Here is a 17,910-nt window from a genome sequence, read left to right as displayed (position 1 = left end):
GCTGGGATTAAAGGCATGCGCCACCACCGCCCGGCTTCACATTCCTTTTTTAAAGATGAAGACTTGGTTCAGGCTGGGGCAGTGACTTACTAAGGGCTTCTCTCTAGTTAGTGCCAGAAGCCAAAGACCTAGACTCGGCATCCATCTGCTTTGCTTTTTCTACCAATCAGTCCTGGGTTGGGAGAGTTCCTGCTTTGAGGGGTAGTGAGTGACAACTTACCAGAGACTCCTGATACCCATGCTTTCACCTCCCAACTCTTCCGACTGGTGCCACTCACAGGGCACCAAGGCTTTAACTAACTGTCGGATCCAATCAGCTTCTGGCCCAGATTGACTTCTTGTAACTTTGTACTCCATTTTCTTCTGTTTCCTGGAAATTTTCTGTGGCACTGCCTCCCACTAAGCCAGTGTGCTACACCCCAGCCCCTCACTGCCCATTAGCCCTATAGTTTCTACATCCCAACTAACCCCAGCCACTTCTGTGGTTTGGCTATTGCCTTGTGTTCTGGAATTGCTATGTCTGGACAGATGTCCCATGGGTTCCGTCATTGTGTGTGCTTGTGCTGGCTCTTGGTGTCTATAATGGGAATGATCTTCATGCTCTTACCCAGTGAAGTAAGTGGTGAGGTCTCTGTGCCCTAGTTTGCACTCTGTTGCCACAGTAAACACTGGGTAGGAGAAAAGGGCTTGTCTCATCTTAAAACTCTCAGGTAATAGTCCATCATCAAAGGAAGCCAAGGCATGAATTCAGGCAATAACCATGGGGAGCCTACTGCTTGTTCCCCATAGCTTGCTCAACCTGCTTTCTTAGACCACCCAAGGTCACCGCCAAAGGGTGATGCTGCCCATTGTGAGCTGGGCCCTGCCACATTCACCATCAGTCAAGAAAATGCCTCCTAGACATGCTCACAGGACCATCTGATGGAGGCATTTCTTCAGATTAGAAAGATTAGAAGCCCTTTCTGGATGTCTAGGTTTATGTCAAGTTGGAAAATGCTAACTAGTACACCATGTTTCCTACAGGAAGAAATTGTTTTCCAGAGGTGTTAGTAACTTGCCTCTGATGTCCCAGTAAAGAAAAAAAAGCCCTTTCTCTGCCTTCAGCTGCCTCTGGGCTCTACACCAGCTGCAGGATTCAGATTCTAACACTAGCCTTCCCATCTCCCCCGCCCGCCTCCTGCATCCTAATTTGTAACAATCCTTGTAAGTCTGACCAGAAAACTTCCCTTCTCCATAGAGTCTCAAGGCACCTCTATTCTCTCCCCGCCCTTTCAGATCTGTCCCTTCATAATAATAGCAGTGATGAGGATAATAGCAGCACTTGCTAATTGGGCACTTGTTAGGAGACAGCCCTGCATTGTTTTCTCATGCAAACAACAGCTCTGCTCTGAAGTGTTATCGGAACAAAAGAGGAAACTGAGACCCAGGTCAGGTGACTAGATGACCAAGCTTAGCAATAGCCAGGATAGCCTAACTCTAAGCCTCTGCTCTTCCTGGCTGCATTTCCTGGTTTGGGACCTTACTCTAGATTTTTCTGGACACTTCCCAATGGCTCTGCATCTTGTTAGTGTGCTCTAATCCTATTTCCAGAACACAAATGTGCGCCAGTTACTATTCACCGGAGGAAACCTTCCCTGTCTCATGGGTATGCCAAGTTTATCCAGGCTAAAACCTTTCAGCTCTGTCCTTGACCACCCCCTCCAACCCTTCCCAACCTGCAGCCTACTGTTTCCCCACTTCCCACTCCCCACTCCCCAAAGACACCACACCTTCCCATTCTAGCAGCTGCTGTGTCCTCAGCTGGTAGCTTTTACATTAGTTGAGTTCACGCCTACAGGCTGGTGTCAGCTGTAGCTTTCTAGGCAGAAGTGGCCCTACGGCTGTGCAACATCTTGCCATTGTGTGTACTGGTGGTCTGCTCCTCTACTGTTCCCTGAATAACCTAAGGTGGGTGTATAGTTAAGGTCCCTCTGTTTCCTCCTTCCAGTATAGGGTCCAGCTTAGGACATGAGGTTGTATACATTAGAGCCCAGTATACCTTGAAGAAGAAAAAATAGGAGCTGGAGAGATGGCTCAGCAGAGTGTTCTACTCTTACAGAAGACCTGGGTTTCAGTTCCCAGCATCCACATGGCAGTTCACAACTGTCTGTAACTCCCAATTCCAGAGGAGCTGATGCCCTCTTCTGGCCTCCAAGGGCACGAGCCATGCACAGGGTATACGTGCACGCAGGCAGGAAACTTTATTTAAAGGAAGAGGAAACACAGCTCCAGCTTGACTAGAAATTACATCCTTTTCACAAGGTCATTGTCAGACTGCTGAGGCTCAGTGAGGTAGTAAGTCACTGGCCAAGGTCTCCCCTATGAAGAACCTTCATCTCCCACTGGTCTCCAAGGCTTCAGAATTTAAAGGGAGGGCTGGAGATGAACGTAATTTAGTCATGAACTGCTTAGGTCATCTTTTCTTGGGTGAGTGTGGGGAGGGTGAGACAGCATTTCTCTGTGTAGCCCTGGCTGTCCTGGAACTCCCTTTTAGACCAGGTTAGCCTTGAACACAAGAGGTTTGCCTACTTCTGTCTCCCAAGTGCTGGGATTAAAGGAATAGGCCACCATGCCCAGCTCCTTTTCATTATTTTTAATGATATATTTATTTTTGTTTCATGTGCATCGGTATTTTATCTTCAAGTTTAAGGTGTCAGATCCCCTGGAAATGGAGCTTCAGACAGTTGTAAGCTGCCATGTGGATGCTGGGAATTGAACCCAGGTCCTCTGGAAGAGTAGCTGGTGCTATCAACCACTTAACCCTCTCCCCAGACCCCCTTTTCATTTATTTTGAGAAGGTCTTATTAAGTTCCTCAGACTGGTCTTGAACTTGTGATCTTCATGCCTCAGCTTACTTCATCGCTAGGATCATTTGCCTGTATCAGCCATGTCTGATGTCATCTGCCTTTCTTGTGATGCCCTTAGCTTCTTTGTGTGGTTACACCTAGGAGTAGTCTAGGGAGAGATAATGGCAAAAAACAGAAATGTCTGATAGGTCTAGGCAGCTGTTGAGGTGTTGGGGCCACTGGCTAATCTGTGCTGGTTTGGGTTTCTGGGTTTCCACATGGAAGAGATCCGGGTGGAAAGCTAAGCCTAGAGGGGAAGACTTAACTGTATTCCCATGTTCAGGGCTCCTGCCTTTCCCTCAAAGGAGCCCTGCTAGACTGGGTTTGGGAGTTCAGTAACTTTGGACCCTGTGCCTAGGAATCCTACGCTAACGTGAAACAGTGGCTGCAGGAGATAGATCGCTACGCCAGCGAGAACGTCAATAAACTCCTGGTAGGCAATAAGAGTGATCTCACCACCAAGAAGGTCGTGGACAACACCACAGCCAAGGTGAGCAGGGCCAGCCCTGGCTGTCCGGGGACTAGGGCCTTCTCTTCATTACTCTTATTTATCTCTCTTCTCTCCTTGGCAGGAATTTGCAGACTCTCTGGGTGTCCCCTTCCTGGAGACAAGTGCCAAGAATGCCACCAATGTTGAGCAGGCATTCATGACGATGGCTGCAGAGATCAAAAAGCGGATGGGGCCAGGAGCAGCTTCTGGGGGTGAACGACCCAACCTGAAGATCGACAGCACCCCTGTGAAGCCGGCTAGTGGTGGCTGTTGCTAGGAGGGGCACTTGGGGAAGAGACACCTTCTCCAGATGATGCCCCTGGAGGGGACAGGAAGTGCCTCCCTCTCCTAGGGCATTTGAGTCTGTGGCTTTGGGGTGTCCTGGGCTCCCCATCTTCCTCTGGCCCATCTGCCTTCTGCTCTGAGTCCTAGTCCTGTCAGGGCCCCCATGGAGGACATGCAGAACCTGTGACTGGGGTGGTCACAGGAACTGCTCTGCTGCTGCCTCTAGTACCTTGAAAAGATGCCACCACGCACCTTTCTTTGGAATGAGGGCTCTGCTGTCTGTCACTCACCCCCATGTATGCTGCACTGGGTTTCTCTTTTCCTTTTTTCCTTCCCAATAAATGAGGGCCTCTCTGCCTCTGCTGCCCCTGGCTGCAGGCAGTGGCCAGGGGATCCAGGGCCTCAGATCCAGGGTCCTGCTTCGGACCTCAGGACAGGCAAGGGGGCATGCAAGAGCCCAACAGCCCACCTTTCCTTACCCCTGCCCGCCTCTACAGCTCCCACACTCAGCTTGAGCCGTCCAGCTGCTGTTGGGTCTTGAGCACAACTAGGGTGGGTGGGCGGGTGGCTGTGCTGGGCCTGTGTCTCGAGCCCAGGGGGAGCCTGCTCCTGCCTCCCCCTGCCCTGCCAGAGCCAGGCCCATGTGCTGCCTGCCCACCGAGCCCCTTTGTCCCTGAGAAAGGCGGAGGCGGAAGGCCCACCGCGCCAGAGGCCGGGCACCAGCCTTAACCCTCACTCTGCCAGCATCACTTCTCTTTCCCTGAGGCAGCACATCTGGCCTCCCTCCGTTCCTCAGAGCTTGAGGCAGCCAGACCTACTTCTCTGGGGAATGTGGGGGCCACTTGGGGTTGTGGGACTCTCACACTCCCCTCCCCACTCAGAATCCTGGCCACTACCGTCTGGCACAGCTTCCTGCAGAAAACCTTTGGTCTTTACCTAAGAAGCCATGTCCTTTGTGCTGTCTTCTTGCCATCTCTCCCTACACCCCTCCCTCCCTTCCAGTGTGTATTTAAATCCCTGGGCTGCCCCTCTGGGAGGGAGCCTCTTCTCCCAGTCCCCCTCTGGTGTCATGTCAGGCATTTTGCAAGGAAAAGCCACTTGGGGAAAGATGGAAAAGGATGAAAAAAATAAATTTCCACTGGCCCTTGGATAAGCTGAGGGTTTTTGCAAGGAAGCTGTGGTGTGAGTGTGGTCTATCAGGTCTGAGTCTGGCTTTGAGCTGCTGGATGGAACTGGAATCCAGAGTTTGGTGTGATACACAGGGGTCCTGGCTGGGACTGTGGCCTAAGTTTGCTGGTAAAAGCCCTTGACCCACATCCTGGGGCTGGGAAAGCCTGCTGTGCTGCTGTGGGATGTCCCCAAGGGCCCAGCACGGATACGGATCTGTCAAAGGGAGGCAGGCAGAAGGCCTTTGGGTGATCCACCATCAACACCCACTGGGACAGATTGCAAGGCATGAAGTTGGGCATGAGCCGGACCCAGGAGCGTGGATTAGACCGCACAGACATATTGCATTGAACTTGGTCTTCCCCTTCCTCCAGTCGAATTCAATCCCCTCTCTGACTTCAAGCCAGATGCCAGCTACCCTGAACTATGCCAAGTGCTTCTCGTGGGGGCCTCAGTCGTCTCTCCACGCCAGCACTGTATGTGAGGATTAGAGACGAAGTACTGAATGTGGCTGTGGTGGGCTAGTTGTGTGAAAGTTGGTACCAGGAACGTGCGTCCAGGTCTTCCGAGTTCTGAGGGTGCGCGATTCTGGGCCCTCAGTCCGGGCTGGCAGAAGCTGGCAGAGGGAAGCTCAGAGCTTCGGCCCCGCCCGAGGCCGCTGCACGGCGGCCCCGCCCCCGGCTCCGCCCCGCCGGCTTCGCGGGCTGGAGAGCGAGGGAGCCGCGGGCGAGGGATCGCAGGATGAGCGTTTGGGGCCCGGGCAGCCGGCAGCGGACGCGCCCCCCGAGCCCCACGGCCCGCGCCCCGCGTCCCCCACGGCCCCGCGGCCCCGGTCCCGGACTCGCCGCCCGTGTCCCTCGAGTCCCGTGGGCCATGCCCGGCCGGCCCTAAGTGTGGGCCGGGGGGCGTCCCCTTGCGCCCAGACCCCGCGCTGGCGCCCCCCGGGCCGCCGCCCGGCGCGGGGGCCATGGCGTTCACCTTCGCAGCATTCTGCTACATGCTCACCCTGGTGCTGTGCGCCTCCCTCATCTTCTTTGTCATCTGGCACGTAAGGCTGGGCTCACTCTGGGGGCGGGGTAGGGGGCAGTGGGCTTAGGGAGCAGGATGGGTCTGGAGCGGATGGTCTTAGTGCCCCTGGGAAACTTGAATGGCCTTTTCCACTATCCCCCATCCATTGGTTTCTGTTCGCCCCCCCCCCCATTAACATCCCCTGCTGTCGGCTCCCCCCCCCAGGGCAGCCCCCCTTCCTTCACCGCCCCCGCCTGTCTGTGGATATGTCAGTAGGTCCTGACCCTTTCCTTGCCTCATCCAGTCATTGGGCAGGGGGACGGAATTCTTGATCCTTCTACATCTTCATCCATCCACCCCCGTCTGTCCATCGGGCAGTTTGTCTGTTCCCCCCCACACCCCTCCTTTGTGGGTTTTTCCAAGCAGAGTGATGGAGCCGGTTGCTATGGCAACTGCATCTGTTTACAATACCCGCATATCTTGGAACCCATTAACCCAGTCCCCTTCCGGACCCTTATCAGACCCAAGAGGGACTGGTTCGAAGTAACCCAAGAAAGCTAGCCCCCACCTTGTCTCACTCTGGATAACCCCCCAGTCCTCTTTCCACTCCCCGGTTTTCCTCTCCCACACACATGCACACACATGCCCTTTGTCTTTCGTACCCCCACCCCTGGCTGCTCTCACTCTGGCCTAGCCTGACTCCAGAACGCCTCTGTCTCATCCTGATGGCTTCCCCTGGGGAGGGTTCTTACCCAGTTCTCTCCTGGGCTTTTCCAAGGGTACCGTCTACCTGGTCCCTTTCTCTTCACTATAGAACTATGAGCCTCTGGCTCACTGTTGGGGTCTCTGTGCCCCCCTTCCAGCTTCCCCTCTGTCCCATGCAGGCCCCTGTCTGTTGTAGCTACCAGTGGTCTTTATCCACACCTGCGCACACCTCCCTGGCCTTGGCATATCCTCCTTCAGGGCTCCTCATAGCCGCAGGCCACCAGCATGCCTCCCTTCCTCCTTGCTTTAGCAAACCTAAACCTACTTCTTTCCTGCTCTGCCACTTTCTCTCTCTTCCTGGATTTGCTGACTGCTCACCAGTAGTCCTCTGTCCCCCCTCGAGGAAGTCTCTCCATCCCTTCCTTTTGCCCTCCCTACTATATGAAGATGCTAAGCCCCCACGAGTATCTCCAGATGTGCCCTGTCTCCAGCCCTACCCCTCACTTTGCTTGTCTTGATCCGAGTTTCCCAGTTGCTTTTGCTTTTTTCTTGCCCTCTGCTCCCTTCTGTCACCTCAGATCCATTCTGAGCTTCCTGTCCTAGGCTCAGGGCCTTGGGCAGTCCTGTGGGAGCAGGGGAGCTTGGATCCTAAGAATTAAAAAGAATGGGATGCACAGGAGGTAACTAACTCCTGAAATTCTAGAAGCCCACTTCCCACTCACATCCCCTTTCTCTGGTAGGACCCCTCTTTTCAGGAGATCTCAGAGCAGCCTGCCTAGCACGGCTGCATGGCACCTGCACGGGAGTCAGGCTACATAAGACCCAGACACTGCCCTTGCAGAATGAGCGCCCAGGCTGAGATGAAGTCTGCCAAGGAGCAGCACCTTTGTTGTGTCAACGAACCTTTCTGGAGCCCGTACTACAAGTCACTGTTTCAGCCTTTTAGCTGGGTCATCTTAGTTAGCTGGAGCTGTGCCCTCGTCAGTAAAATGGGCTTGTAGAATGAGGTCTGGGAGAGGAGATGTGGGCCTCGATTCAAAGTTGTTAAGAAGTAGAACCTTCTGAGCCAGGAGCCCAGGTCCTGCCTCAACCCTCAGCCCAGGCCCTACTAGTCACTAGGCAACCCTGGTGAGTGACGTGTATCAGCTGTCACAGTGGGGAATTGTTTGTTCCGGGGTGGGGGAGGGTGGGGGGGAGACGCTGAGTCAGCGCCAAGCAGCCTGGGGGGTGGGAGGCTCGACACCCTCTGCCTGCTGATGGTGCCAGCTCTGGGGCAGACAGACGGCACCCTTCCGCCCCTGCTGGACCCGGTTGCTGTGCCTATCAGGCAGGCAGCTGCCCAGAGTCAGAGGAATTGGGGGAGGGGCTCCAGATGGCCCCAGCTCCCTCCAGGAAGCCCATGTTCTTTTCCTCTGAACCGTATGGGGTCTAGGATGTTTGGGGGTGGTGGGCCTGCTGCCTCATTCTGGGGCTAGAGTGGAAGGGAAGGAACCCCCCTTCTTTCTCCTCTCCCCCCCCTCAGTCAGGCTTCTCTGCCAGCCTGCCTCCCCCAGGTCACCGGCAGGTTCTTCTAGATCCACACCATCATCTCCTTGAATACCCGCTACCTCGGGAGTTTCCCCACTCCTGAGTACACTGCCATCCTCCGGACACACCAGAAGTCACTTGGGATCACCTACCTCCTCTCCCCATACCACACAGGCCCTTTGCAGCTGGTCGACAGCATTACCATGGCCACCGTCCTCCTCACTTAGACCACTGCCAACCCCTCCCTGACTGGAACTGGCCCTTCAGTGGTCTGCTCTGCGTGTAACCAAGTGGGCAGTGCTTTTAACTGGATTGCAAGTTTAGCACTTAGTAGCTGTGTGGCCTTGGACAGGACACTCGCCTGTCTTCTCATCTGCAAGTCAGAAATGAAGATACTAGGACTTAAGCCATTAGGTTGATGCAGGCGTTCAGTGAGCTAATAAAGCCTGCTGTGGCGGTTGCCAGCTTGTGTCCCCACCAACCTGAATCTGATTGTCCCCTTTGTTGCTTTGTAATCCTCTAGGACTCCCTCTACTCTTGCGGTAAACCTTGTCCTGGTTAGCCTTGCAGGGACAGGCTCTGCTGACCTTCCCACCAGCCTTGCATCCTTCCCTCCCTCCCAATTCTCACACAGCCCAGCCCCATGAACCACTGAATGTTCTCTCAACCTTCTGTGCCTTCCTGTCATTATTACCCCTGCTTGGACTGCGTTCCTCCCATTTGTTCACCAAATGCTTTCTCACTCAGCTTGAACCCACCAACCCGTATGGAGTCCTGCTCTGCTCCTCGCTACTGAGCCAGAGTTCTCTCCCCACCCACCTAGGGCGCCTCCTGGACAAGAACTGTGTTCCAGCCCTCTAGGGTTTCTGTGCTCAGCATGAGGCCTGGGAGAGGAGAGGCCATGTCTTGCAATGTTTGGGGAGTACAGTAGGCGTTAGGATCCCATTGTCTACTGCTGTGTGAGCTTGGGCCAAGACCTGTCCTTCTGCTTCTTCACTTTGCAGTAAACTCCATATGGCAGGGTCCCCAAGTATAAATCCCTATCCCATGGAAGGACAGGCACGCGTGTATGTGTGTGTGTGTTGGGGGGGGGTTGCTATCCAGCTCCCTCCAAAAAGCCCATGTTCTTTTCCTCTGAGCCATCTGGGGCCTGGGATGTTCGGGATGATGGTGGGCCTGCCTCAACCCTGACAGGCACATGCCCCCACCCCCAGATTATAGCCTTTGATGAACTGCGGACTGACTTCAAGAACCCCATCGACCAGGGGAACCCAGCGCGGGCAGTAAGTGATACATGTGCTGTGCTGAGGTGTGTCCGTCTGTTTGTCTTTCTGTCACGGGTGGAAGGTGGGAATGGGGGTCGGGAAGATGGGGGTGCCATGTGGAGGGCCGGTGACGTGACCCTGTCCTTTTCCCTGTCCCCGTTCTCACAAACACCTGGAGCGGGCTCAGGGCTCGGGTTCCTCCTGGTGGGGCAGCTTTTTCCAGGCTCCAGGCCGTTGCCATGGAGATGCGGGTGAAGGCCCTTCCATGGCGACAGTCGCCATGGGGACGCGGCTGCTTTCCTGAGAGAAAGACACCGCAGAGTGTTCTGGCGCCCTCTGGCGACCACACGCAGGGCGGTGGGAGGCGCCCTGCTTTCTGCTCCTCGGCCTCACTTATCTAGGCCCTTTCCTTCCCTACAGCGCGAGCGTTTGAAAAACATCGAACGCATCTGCTGCCTCCTGAGGAAGGTCAGTGTCAGGACAGGGGTCAGGGAGCTCCTAGCTAATACTGCCCTCACTCATCCTCTGTAGCCCAGTGAGGCCTTCTCCTTCTCTGAGCCTGTTTGATCCACTTTACCGCCTGGGAGGGTGGGAATGGCAAGCCAGAGAGGCCTTCTAGTTCTGAGATCATTGTGGGTTGGTACTTCCTAAACCTCATCACCCCTTTGTGCCATTGAAGCTTGGGTTGGTCCTGGCACCAGGCCATTGACCTCTCACCCTCGCTCCCCCAGCTCGTGGTCCCGGAATATTCCATCCACGGCCTCTTCTGTCTGATGTTTCTGTGTGCAGCAGAGTGGGTGACCCTGGGCCTCAACATCCCCCTTCTCTTCTACCACCTCTGGAGGTGAGGGGCGGCATCTACCTGGGGGAGGCGAAGATGGGAGCAGGGCAGTATGGGGGATCAGACCTGGGTGGTTAGAGGGGGCACTCAGACCTCCCCCACCCCAGGTACTTCCACCGTCCCGCGGATGGCTCTGAGGTCATGTATGATGCGGTCTCTATCATGAATGCTGACATCCTCAACTACTGCCAGAAGGAGTCCTGGTGCAAACTCGCCTTCTACCTGCTCTCCTTCTTCTATTACCTGTACAGGTGAGGCTTTGCCACAGCAGCTGGGGACAGGCGAGGGGGATCCCTGGCTTCAGGCCCTCTTTGTGCCCTTGAGGACTACAGACAACCCAGGGCATGACTGGGAGGGTGGCAGACTTCCTCAGGACACACGTTCACAGCTTCATCTCCCCCACAGTATGGTTTATACGTTGGTGAGCTTCTAAGGGTGAAGCCGGCCAGGGAGCAAGCCCAGAATGGACCGGACGCCTGTGCACCCCTAGCCCTGCCCTTCTGGCCAGAGAGGCCTCAGCCCTGGGGAGACAGGGGGCACTGGTGCCTCCCAGCCTCTCCACCCCCCAAACTGCTGCTGCGGGGACCCCCCGCCTTCAGAGCTCTCCCCCTCCAACTAGGGCCAGGCAAAGCTCTAAACAGGGGTGGGGGCTCCTCCGCTAGCCTGCAGCTAGGCATGGCAGTTGTCCTGGAAGGGGCAGGACTTCTGGTCCTGTCCATTTCCGGAGAACTCAGGCCCTGCCGCCAGGCAGACCTTGATCTTGGAAATTCTGGGCAGCCCCCTATGGCCCTCACCTTGAGGCTCCCCCTGCAGGTGGGGGGGCACCTGCACCAGGAATGAGCAGGCTCAATGTGGGGGCAGCCCCATTCCCCAGTCTGCCCTCTCCCCTCCCCAAGCTCTCTTTCCAGCCCAGTCTCTACTTATCCCAAACCCAGTCCACCCTGTCCCTTGGTCCTATTTTCTATGTTGCCTGGAGGAGTCCGGCACCCCCTCCCCGGCCATTTGTGACAAAATATGAATAAATGACTGAAAACACACAAGCCACAGTTCTGTTCCTGAAAGGCTTGAACAGATGGGGTAAGGTGGGGCACTCTGAAAGGGGCGACCTGGAGCTAAATCCCCAGCATACTGCATCTCACCCTACTAGCCCCAAGCTTCTCCAAGAGCCTTGTGGGTGTGTCTAAGGCCTTGGAGGTTTCCTTAGCAGCCATTTTCCCATGCTACCTTTCCAGCTATGTCTGATGCAACCCTTCCAGCTGTTTTTCAAGGCAGTATAAAAGTTTCCTCCAGGATGCTTTCCCTGGACCTACCTACCCTTCTCCTAAACAACCCCAAGCTGAGTCCCCTGGACAATGCAGAGGCCCAGAGTTGTTCATGGCTCCCCCTTGGGCCCCAGGAACCAGGGTCAAGCCAAGTCAAGGAAACCAAATCTTCAATGTATGGAAAAAAATCAGTGCCCCCTGGGACCAGGGATCACCGGACCAGGTGGAAGGTCAGCCAGTATATGATGAGGGGCTGGAAGGCAGCGGCTCCCAGAGTCAGGTAGAGCTGGAGACGTTGCTGAGAGGCTGGGCTCCCCATGCTGTCAGGGCCCAAGGCTGCAGTCCGCAAAGAACGCACCTAGAAGAGAGAAGTGCTAAGGCTGGGCCAGGAGGGGACATGCGATCCAGAGCCAGCCCAGGGGAGGAGAGGGGAGGGACCACCCTGCACTCACAATGAAGTACATAAGCGCGGATGATGTCCAGGCCAGAGCCACGTAGTAGCCGTCGCTGCCGAAGAGCAGCCCTGTGAGCACACTGAGGATCATCCTGCAGAGCAGCAAGGGAGGGTGAGCACCACCACCCATGACACCAGGGCCAAGAGCCACCCAGCACCACCACTCCATAACACCAGGCTGTCCTCATGGGGAACCAGATTCCAGATGGATCAGCCCTAGGACCTGAAATCCCCTTCTGTTCCTTGGGCTCCCCAACCTCTTTGAAGTCACTATCTCCAGGAGGAGACTGCTGGAGCAGAGCTGGGGTGGAGATGGGGTCGGGGCATCACCAGCATGGCAGTGAAGGCTGCAGCTACGCAGGCTCAAAAGCTGGGGCCTCAGACCCTTCAGCTCACCACTGGCACTCACCCCACGTATTTGTAGCCGCTGTAGGCCAAGAGGTGGAAGGTACTCAGTTCACTGCGTACGGTGGCCAGGTAGAGGCCGAGAAGTAGGGCCAGCACCTCCATGAACACCCATACCAGTGCTGTGCTCGCACACAGGCCCAGCACCTCTGGGGAGAACCTGCAGCCATGGTAGAAGGGAGTCAGAAGGAGCCATCCCGGAGCAGGTGTGAGGTGAGAGGCTAAGGGTGGCACTGAGTGAGCTGGGGCCTGGCACAGACCCCGGCACCCGTTCCCTAGAGAGGAAGGGAGATAAGCCGGAAGGGAGAACAAGAGGGTTAGCACCAACCTTTTCTGAATGCCCAGTGCCATCCCAGCCAGCAGCACATATGTGATGAAGGCCATGGCTGCCAAGAGAGGAAAGGAAGTAGTCAGTCTGGCTTCCTCGCCCAAAGTCTCTCATTAGGCAGTCAAGCCCACCGATATCCTAGCATCTCCCATACTTCCCCCCTGAATGTCCCAACACGGCTTACCCTTCGCATTCAGTTCTCCAGTGTCCTGTCTGATGCGCCCCTCTGACTACCCCTCCAGCTGAATACCACTGGACCACCCAGGATCATAAGCCATCACCTTCCCTCTTATTAACTGGTGTGGCCACCAGAGGGCACAGCCTTGCCACCTATGAACTATAGGTTAGCTAAGTCCCTAAGAGCCATGGCTTCAACATGAGACAGGATGACCGTACCAGCTTCTAACAGTGATCATGAGAGGATCAGGGGATGGAACAACCTTAGCAGTTGCCCTCCCTGGCAGCTCCTTTGGACATCCCCACCCTAGCAAATCTGCTCGTGGGTGTCCTCTGAGCCTGACCCTGATTAGCCAACAGGACAGAGAAGAATGAGGTGCAGAGGCTATGTAGCTAGCCCGACAGGTGCCATGGAGACAGGCAGCTGTGAGGATCCAGAAGGAAGAATGCATTTGCTCCAGGGGTCAGGTTTCCTGGTGGGGGTGGGGGTGGGGGTGGGCACACACACTGGAGCAGGCCTCAGTGGACAGGGTAATAATGACAGCATTTATTGTGTGGTGTGTCTCCTTCACGCCAGGTGGCATGCACAGCATACATCGTCTCCCTGGCTCTTCACGCCAATTCTCTGAAGCAGAAGCCATTGTTGGCCTTGCTTTACTAAAGGCTGAAAGAACCAACCTAAAGTCCTATAGCTGGAAGGGGCCGGGCCAGGTAACCTAGCATTCCAGGCTGGAAAGAGACAGGGTCCAAAGGCAAAATGGAGTTATGGAAACAACAAGGTCCCATTCAGGAAGTTTCCTACTGGTCAGCCTGTCACCCTGGTGTCTAGCAACAGTCACACATGAACACACCAGGAATGGAGGCTGGGTCATTAGTTGAGTTTTCCTAATGATGTTTCAAGGCACAAGTACCCGTGTCCCCAAGCCCACATCAGAGACTCACTGGGGATATAGAGGTCAGGAGCGTTGAGGTCTTTCCGTGGAGGCAGAGGCACATCATGACTGTATTGCATTTTCCAGTTCTAGCAGTGGCAGGGGTCAGGTAAGCAGGAGAAGGGGAAAACAAGAGGAGAAAGGGGTTGAGGCCTGAGGGTCAGGTTATCCGAAAGTGGGGAGAGGTTTGCCAGCTCACCTGGTAGGAAGCTCACCTGATGTGTGTAGGGGAAGACCAACAGTCCTAGCTTCCTGGCTACATAGGCTGTGTCCACAGCAAAAAAATACTTGAGTTTGTTCACAGAGACAAAGCGGTGCAGCTGGAAGTAGAGAAAAGAGACTGCGGATGTATTCCTAGAGGCTGCTTGGGAAATCGAGTGGGAGCCTGTGACAGCCCAACCCTAGCCAGAAATCCTGTCACCCTTTCCCTGAGCACAGGTCACACCTCTTTGTGCACTATGTCCTTCCCTTGGGATGCTATGGAGCTGCCATAGGCCATAGCCATATTGGCCATTGGGTCTCCAAGCAGGTTGTTGACATTGAAGGCTACATCAGCTCCTGGGGCTGGGTATCCACCCGGTTGGCTGGAATAGCCACCACTTGTATCATCGAAGAGTGGAGGAGGATCTGGAGCTGCCCGGGTCCTGTGCTTGGAACCTGCAGGTGTGGGAGTACCAAAGTAGGTAACAGAAATTCTGAGCAAGAACCCAAACCATTGCCCCAGGATGAGAAGCTGTGCATAGGTCCTGGGACAGGAAACAATGGTTGAGGAGAAGTCAGGGTGCATTTTAGAGAGACCTCCTATCCTTTTGGAGCAATCCTCTACTACATGCCGCTGGGGGATTAGGCGCACCTAGAAGTGGCTGTCCACTTGGGATTACTGGGAAGTCTCGCAAGGGAGATGATCCCTGAATATTAGAGAGTGAACAGATGTTTGCTTGAGTACGATCACCGGAAAGACATCCCTTAACACAGGTAGAAAAGTCAACACTGGCTACTCAAGAGTTCCTGGACAGTGGTCAGGAATGCTGCCAGAGTTTAACAGAGAAGGAAGTTCTGGAGGCGAGGCCGGTTCTTGTAGAGACTTGGGATCTCAGTTGTGCTATCGCCGCCTAATCTCAGGATTGGCCAGCAAGGGCGAAGTCCAGGACACGCTGTAGTGTGGCAGGACAGGAACCCGAGAGACATTCCCCTCCCTGGACAGCAGTCACCGCAGGCCGTCTCCCTCCGGGCGAGTGGGTCTCGCAGGGGATTTGGGCCAGGCCGCGCCCCGCCCTCCCCATTCCTCACGCACCGTGGGCTCCGTATCCCGAGTGATAAGCCATGGCCAAGACGATCGTTCTACCCAAGGGCAGGCTGCGCTGTAGTCGGGTACAAACACTACTGAAACAGCTGCTTCTCTGGCCCAGAACTGACCGAAGTTACCCGACAGCCAGACACGTCTCAGGGCTGGCCGATCTAAGCCGCCATGTACGGGGCGTCACAGTCCGCTGTCTACCATTGGCCTTTCGGAGGAGCCGGTTATCCCACCACACACACACTCCCAATTGGCTACTAGTATGCCTTAGTCCAATCGGATTTGGTTATATTCAACTTCCGATAGGTAGGGGCGGATCTATTCAAGACGGTCTCCGATTGAGCAGGAGGCTTGCTAATTCGCGGCACGACCAGCCAATAGGTGAGAAGGATTTGTAACTTAGTTCCGCGTCTGCGCCAAGGGACGCTTGACGCTCCTTGCCACGACTACGCCGGTAGAAAGATGGAGCTCCGGATCGACACTGCTAGTCAGTATACAGAGCTGCCTGCGCCGCAACGCAGTCCAGGAGGAATTTGGCAGTCGGTCAAGCTCTGACCGATCCCTGCCCGCCCTCTTGTGCTCTCTTTCCTCCAATTCACTCAGTCCTGTAGCGGAATGTGGTGGTGTTGCCCGCGAGTGACAGCGCGGTCCAGAACCCTAAAACTCCTCCTCCGGCCTCCCGCTCCCTTCCGAGCAGGTGCTGTCCGTCAGCTAGTGCTGAAAATACCATTTAGCGTTCGCCGCTCTCCTGCTCATTTGCGAGGGTCTCTGCACTCAATACGTCATGCGCGCGCGCGTGTACACACACGTACGCATGCACGCACGGGGCAGGGGACAGAAATTGAGACCCAGAAGATCCGAAACTCCGGAGATCTGGTGATATACATGGGACAGGAATCCGCACTGGGCCTTGTCCCATTGCTTTCTCCAGTGGTCCAGTGGATTTGGGAGGCAGAAGTGTGCTGATCTTTCCCTGAGGTGCAGTCAGAACTCCTTAGTCATCACCAGTCCTGGGATCTCAAAGTGAGGCCCTTAATCGACGTTCTTAGTCTCCTACCCAGGTTGTAAGCGGTCCCACCCTTACAGGAGACAGTCTTCAAGGGCCCCTCTCTGGTGGTCGTTGTTCTCCAGAGAGCATTACACGCCCTCTGATCCTTGCAGTTGATTAGCTACTTAACTGTTTAGTTACATAAGGTGAGACCTTCCTGCTTCCCAAACTTAGCCCATGAAGGTCTAACTGCTGCTTTTGCTCCTCCACCTGGGATGCCTGTGCCCATCTTATTAGTTTATCCGGAGCCTTTAAGAGTCACATTAGCCTTGGTGTGAGATGGCTCAGCAGACAGCCAATTCTGAGGACCTAAGTTCAATTCCCAGACCCTACATAGTGGAAGACGCGAATCAACTCCCAAAGGTCATCCTCTGACTTGCACTGTGCTTAAAGTGCACCGCTTCACATACACCCCACCCAGAGAGAGATACACGAAATAAATTTAAAACGTGGTTACATTTTAAATGGGGGGGGTCAGTTTAGCTCTTACAGAGGGACAAAGCTCTTACAGAGGCCAGGCTCAGGCCTCTGGCCCTCCCAGCATTAGCGAGACTTTTCCCTGGGTAACTTCTACAAGGACAAGGACTTTGTCATTCTCCATGTCCATCTATGTCCTCCTAGTGTCCAAGCACACCAATTACACTAGAAGCTAGCCAGCAAACATCTGTGCCCACTAAGCAAGCAAACAAATGGGACAGTGGAGAGATTGCTCAACAGTTAAGAGCACTGTTTGCCTTGGTTGGATTCCCATCATCCCTTGGCGGCTCACAGTCATCTCTAACTCCAGCTCCAGGAGACCCAGCACTTTCTTTTGGCCTGTGTGGGCACTGCATTCATGTGGTACACAAACATACATAAAGGCAAAACACCCATAGAGGCAAAATAACAATTTTTAAAAATAAACACAAAATAAATATTTAAAAAATAATAAATCGGGATGATGGTGGCACATGCCTTTAATCCCAGCACTCAGGAGGCAGAGGCAATTATGCCTCTGAGTTTGAGACCAGCCTGATCTACAGTGCGAGTTCCAGGACAGCCAGGGCTACACAGAGAAACCAAGTCTCAAAAAAACCAAAAATGATAAATAAAAAGCACAAAACAGTCCTTTATATCTGTTACACCATCTTCTAAAGTTCAAACATCATGGAATTACCCTTTGTTCAAACACACAATGAAGAGCCCACCTAGCTTACAGCTCCCTTTGTCCTACCCATTAATTATCTAGATTGGGGGCAAGGTTCAGAATCAAGCCTGGGTGTGAGGAGCCCAGCCCCGTGAGGGCGAAGGAGGAGTACTGGGGCCTTATGCACCTTGGAAAAGGCTGTCCCATTCAGGATAGAACCTATTCCTCTGCCTGGTCTGAGAAGACTAGTGAATTTAATCCAACACTTTTCCACCTCCATTTCTCAGATAGAAAAGCTGAGTTTAGGGGTTAAATATGCTGGTCAAAGATCGTGCAGCCTTAGAGTTCCTGGTGCCCTAGCTCCAGCCCTCCAGCCCTCAGCAGAGTCCAGCGAATGAAACTAGTCTTTCCCTTCTGGGTATTAACAAGCAAAGCTTCTGGGGTGGAGTCTGGGTGGGCTTATCGCGCTGGGCCCATTCCCTAGAGAGGGACCCCGGTGGGCACCCACCCACCTGCAGAATCACCCGCCTCATTACGCAGCTGGGGAGACTCGGGCACCATAGAGCAAGGACTCGCCCAAGGTCGCAAGTGCGAGCTCGGCCAGAGAAGCCAGGCGTCCGGAGGCCCAGATTGGGCTTCCCAGAGGCGAGGGGCGCCCGCGGTGCCAGGCGCGGCCAGCGGCGCCGCCGGTGCCGCGGGGGCGGGGTC

General features: G+C 54.8%; 3 protein-coding genes across 4 annotated transcripts in view; 2 read left to right on the top strand and 1 right to left on the bottom strand.

The window, feature by feature from the left end:
- The window catches only part of Rab1b (RAB1B, member RAS oncogene family), a 9,900-nt gene extending 5,066 nt beyond the window's left edge, over nucleotides 1–4,834 (top strand). Inside the window, exons 5-6 of the mRNA XM_005351711.1 lie at nucleotides 3,244–3,375; nucleotides 3,458–4,834. Of these exons, the coding sequence (XP_005351768.1) occupies nucleotides 3,244–3,375; nucleotides 3,458–3,652 (327 nt within the window). The 3' untranslated portion in view covers nucleotides 3,653–4,834. The remainder of the gene's footprint in view (nucleotides 1–3,243; nucleotides 3,376–3,457) is intronic.
- A 686-nt stretch (nucleotides 4,835–5,520) lies between these two features.
- Cnih2 (cornichon family AMPA receptor auxiliary protein 2) lies at nucleotides 5,521–11,207 on the top strand. Of its 2 annotated transcripts, XM_005351709.3 has the most exons (6): nucleotides 5,521–5,875; nucleotides 9,282–9,350; nucleotides 9,753–9,800; nucleotides 10,064–10,176; nucleotides 10,281–10,424; nucleotides 10,579–11,207. In XM_005351709.3, exons 1-6 carry the CDS (start codon nucleotides 5,795–5,797, stop codon nucleotides 10,604–10,606), a joined length of 483 nt encoding a protein of 160 aa, XP_005351766.1. In that variant the 5' UTR covers nucleotides 5,521–5,794; the 3' UTR covers nucleotides 10,607–11,207. The 2 variants fall into 2 exon arrangements, with proteins under 2 accessions (XP_005351766.1, XP_026637278.1); XM_026781477.1 differs by lacking the exon at nucleotides 5,521–5,875 and having other exon boundaries at nucleotides 9,303–9,376.
- A 381-nt stretch (nucleotides 11,208–11,588) lies between these two features.
- On the bottom strand, nucleotides 11,589–15,276 carry Yif1a (Yip1 interacting factor homolog A, membrane trafficking protein). The gene is made up of 8 exons (XM_005351708.1): nucleotides 15,026–15,276; nucleotides 14,177–14,388; nucleotides 13,947–14,051; nucleotides 13,742–13,820; nucleotides 12,623–12,680; nucleotides 12,299–12,454; nucleotides 11,888–11,981; nucleotides 11,589–11,793 (listed from the first exon to the last, which is right to left on the bottom strand). The coding sequence occupies exons 1-8, from the start codon at nucleotides 15,054–15,056 to the stop codon at nucleotides 11,647–11,649; spliced, it is 882 nt and encodes a 293-aa protein (XP_005351765.1). The 5' UTR covers nucleotides 15,057–15,276; the 3' UTR covers nucleotides 11,589–11,646.
- Nucleotides 15,277–17,910: the final 2,634 nt, after the last annotated feature.

The sequence above is a fragment of the Microtus ochrogaster genome, chromosome 8 (genome assembly GCF_000317375.1).
Source record: "Microtus ochrogaster isolate Prairie Vole_2 chromosome 8, MicOch1.0, whole genome shotgun sequence".
NCBI lineage: Eukaryota > Metazoa > Chordata > Mammalia > Rodentia > Cricetidae > Microtus > Microtus ochrogaster.
This window is presented reverse-complemented; position numbering and strand designations above follow the sequence as displayed.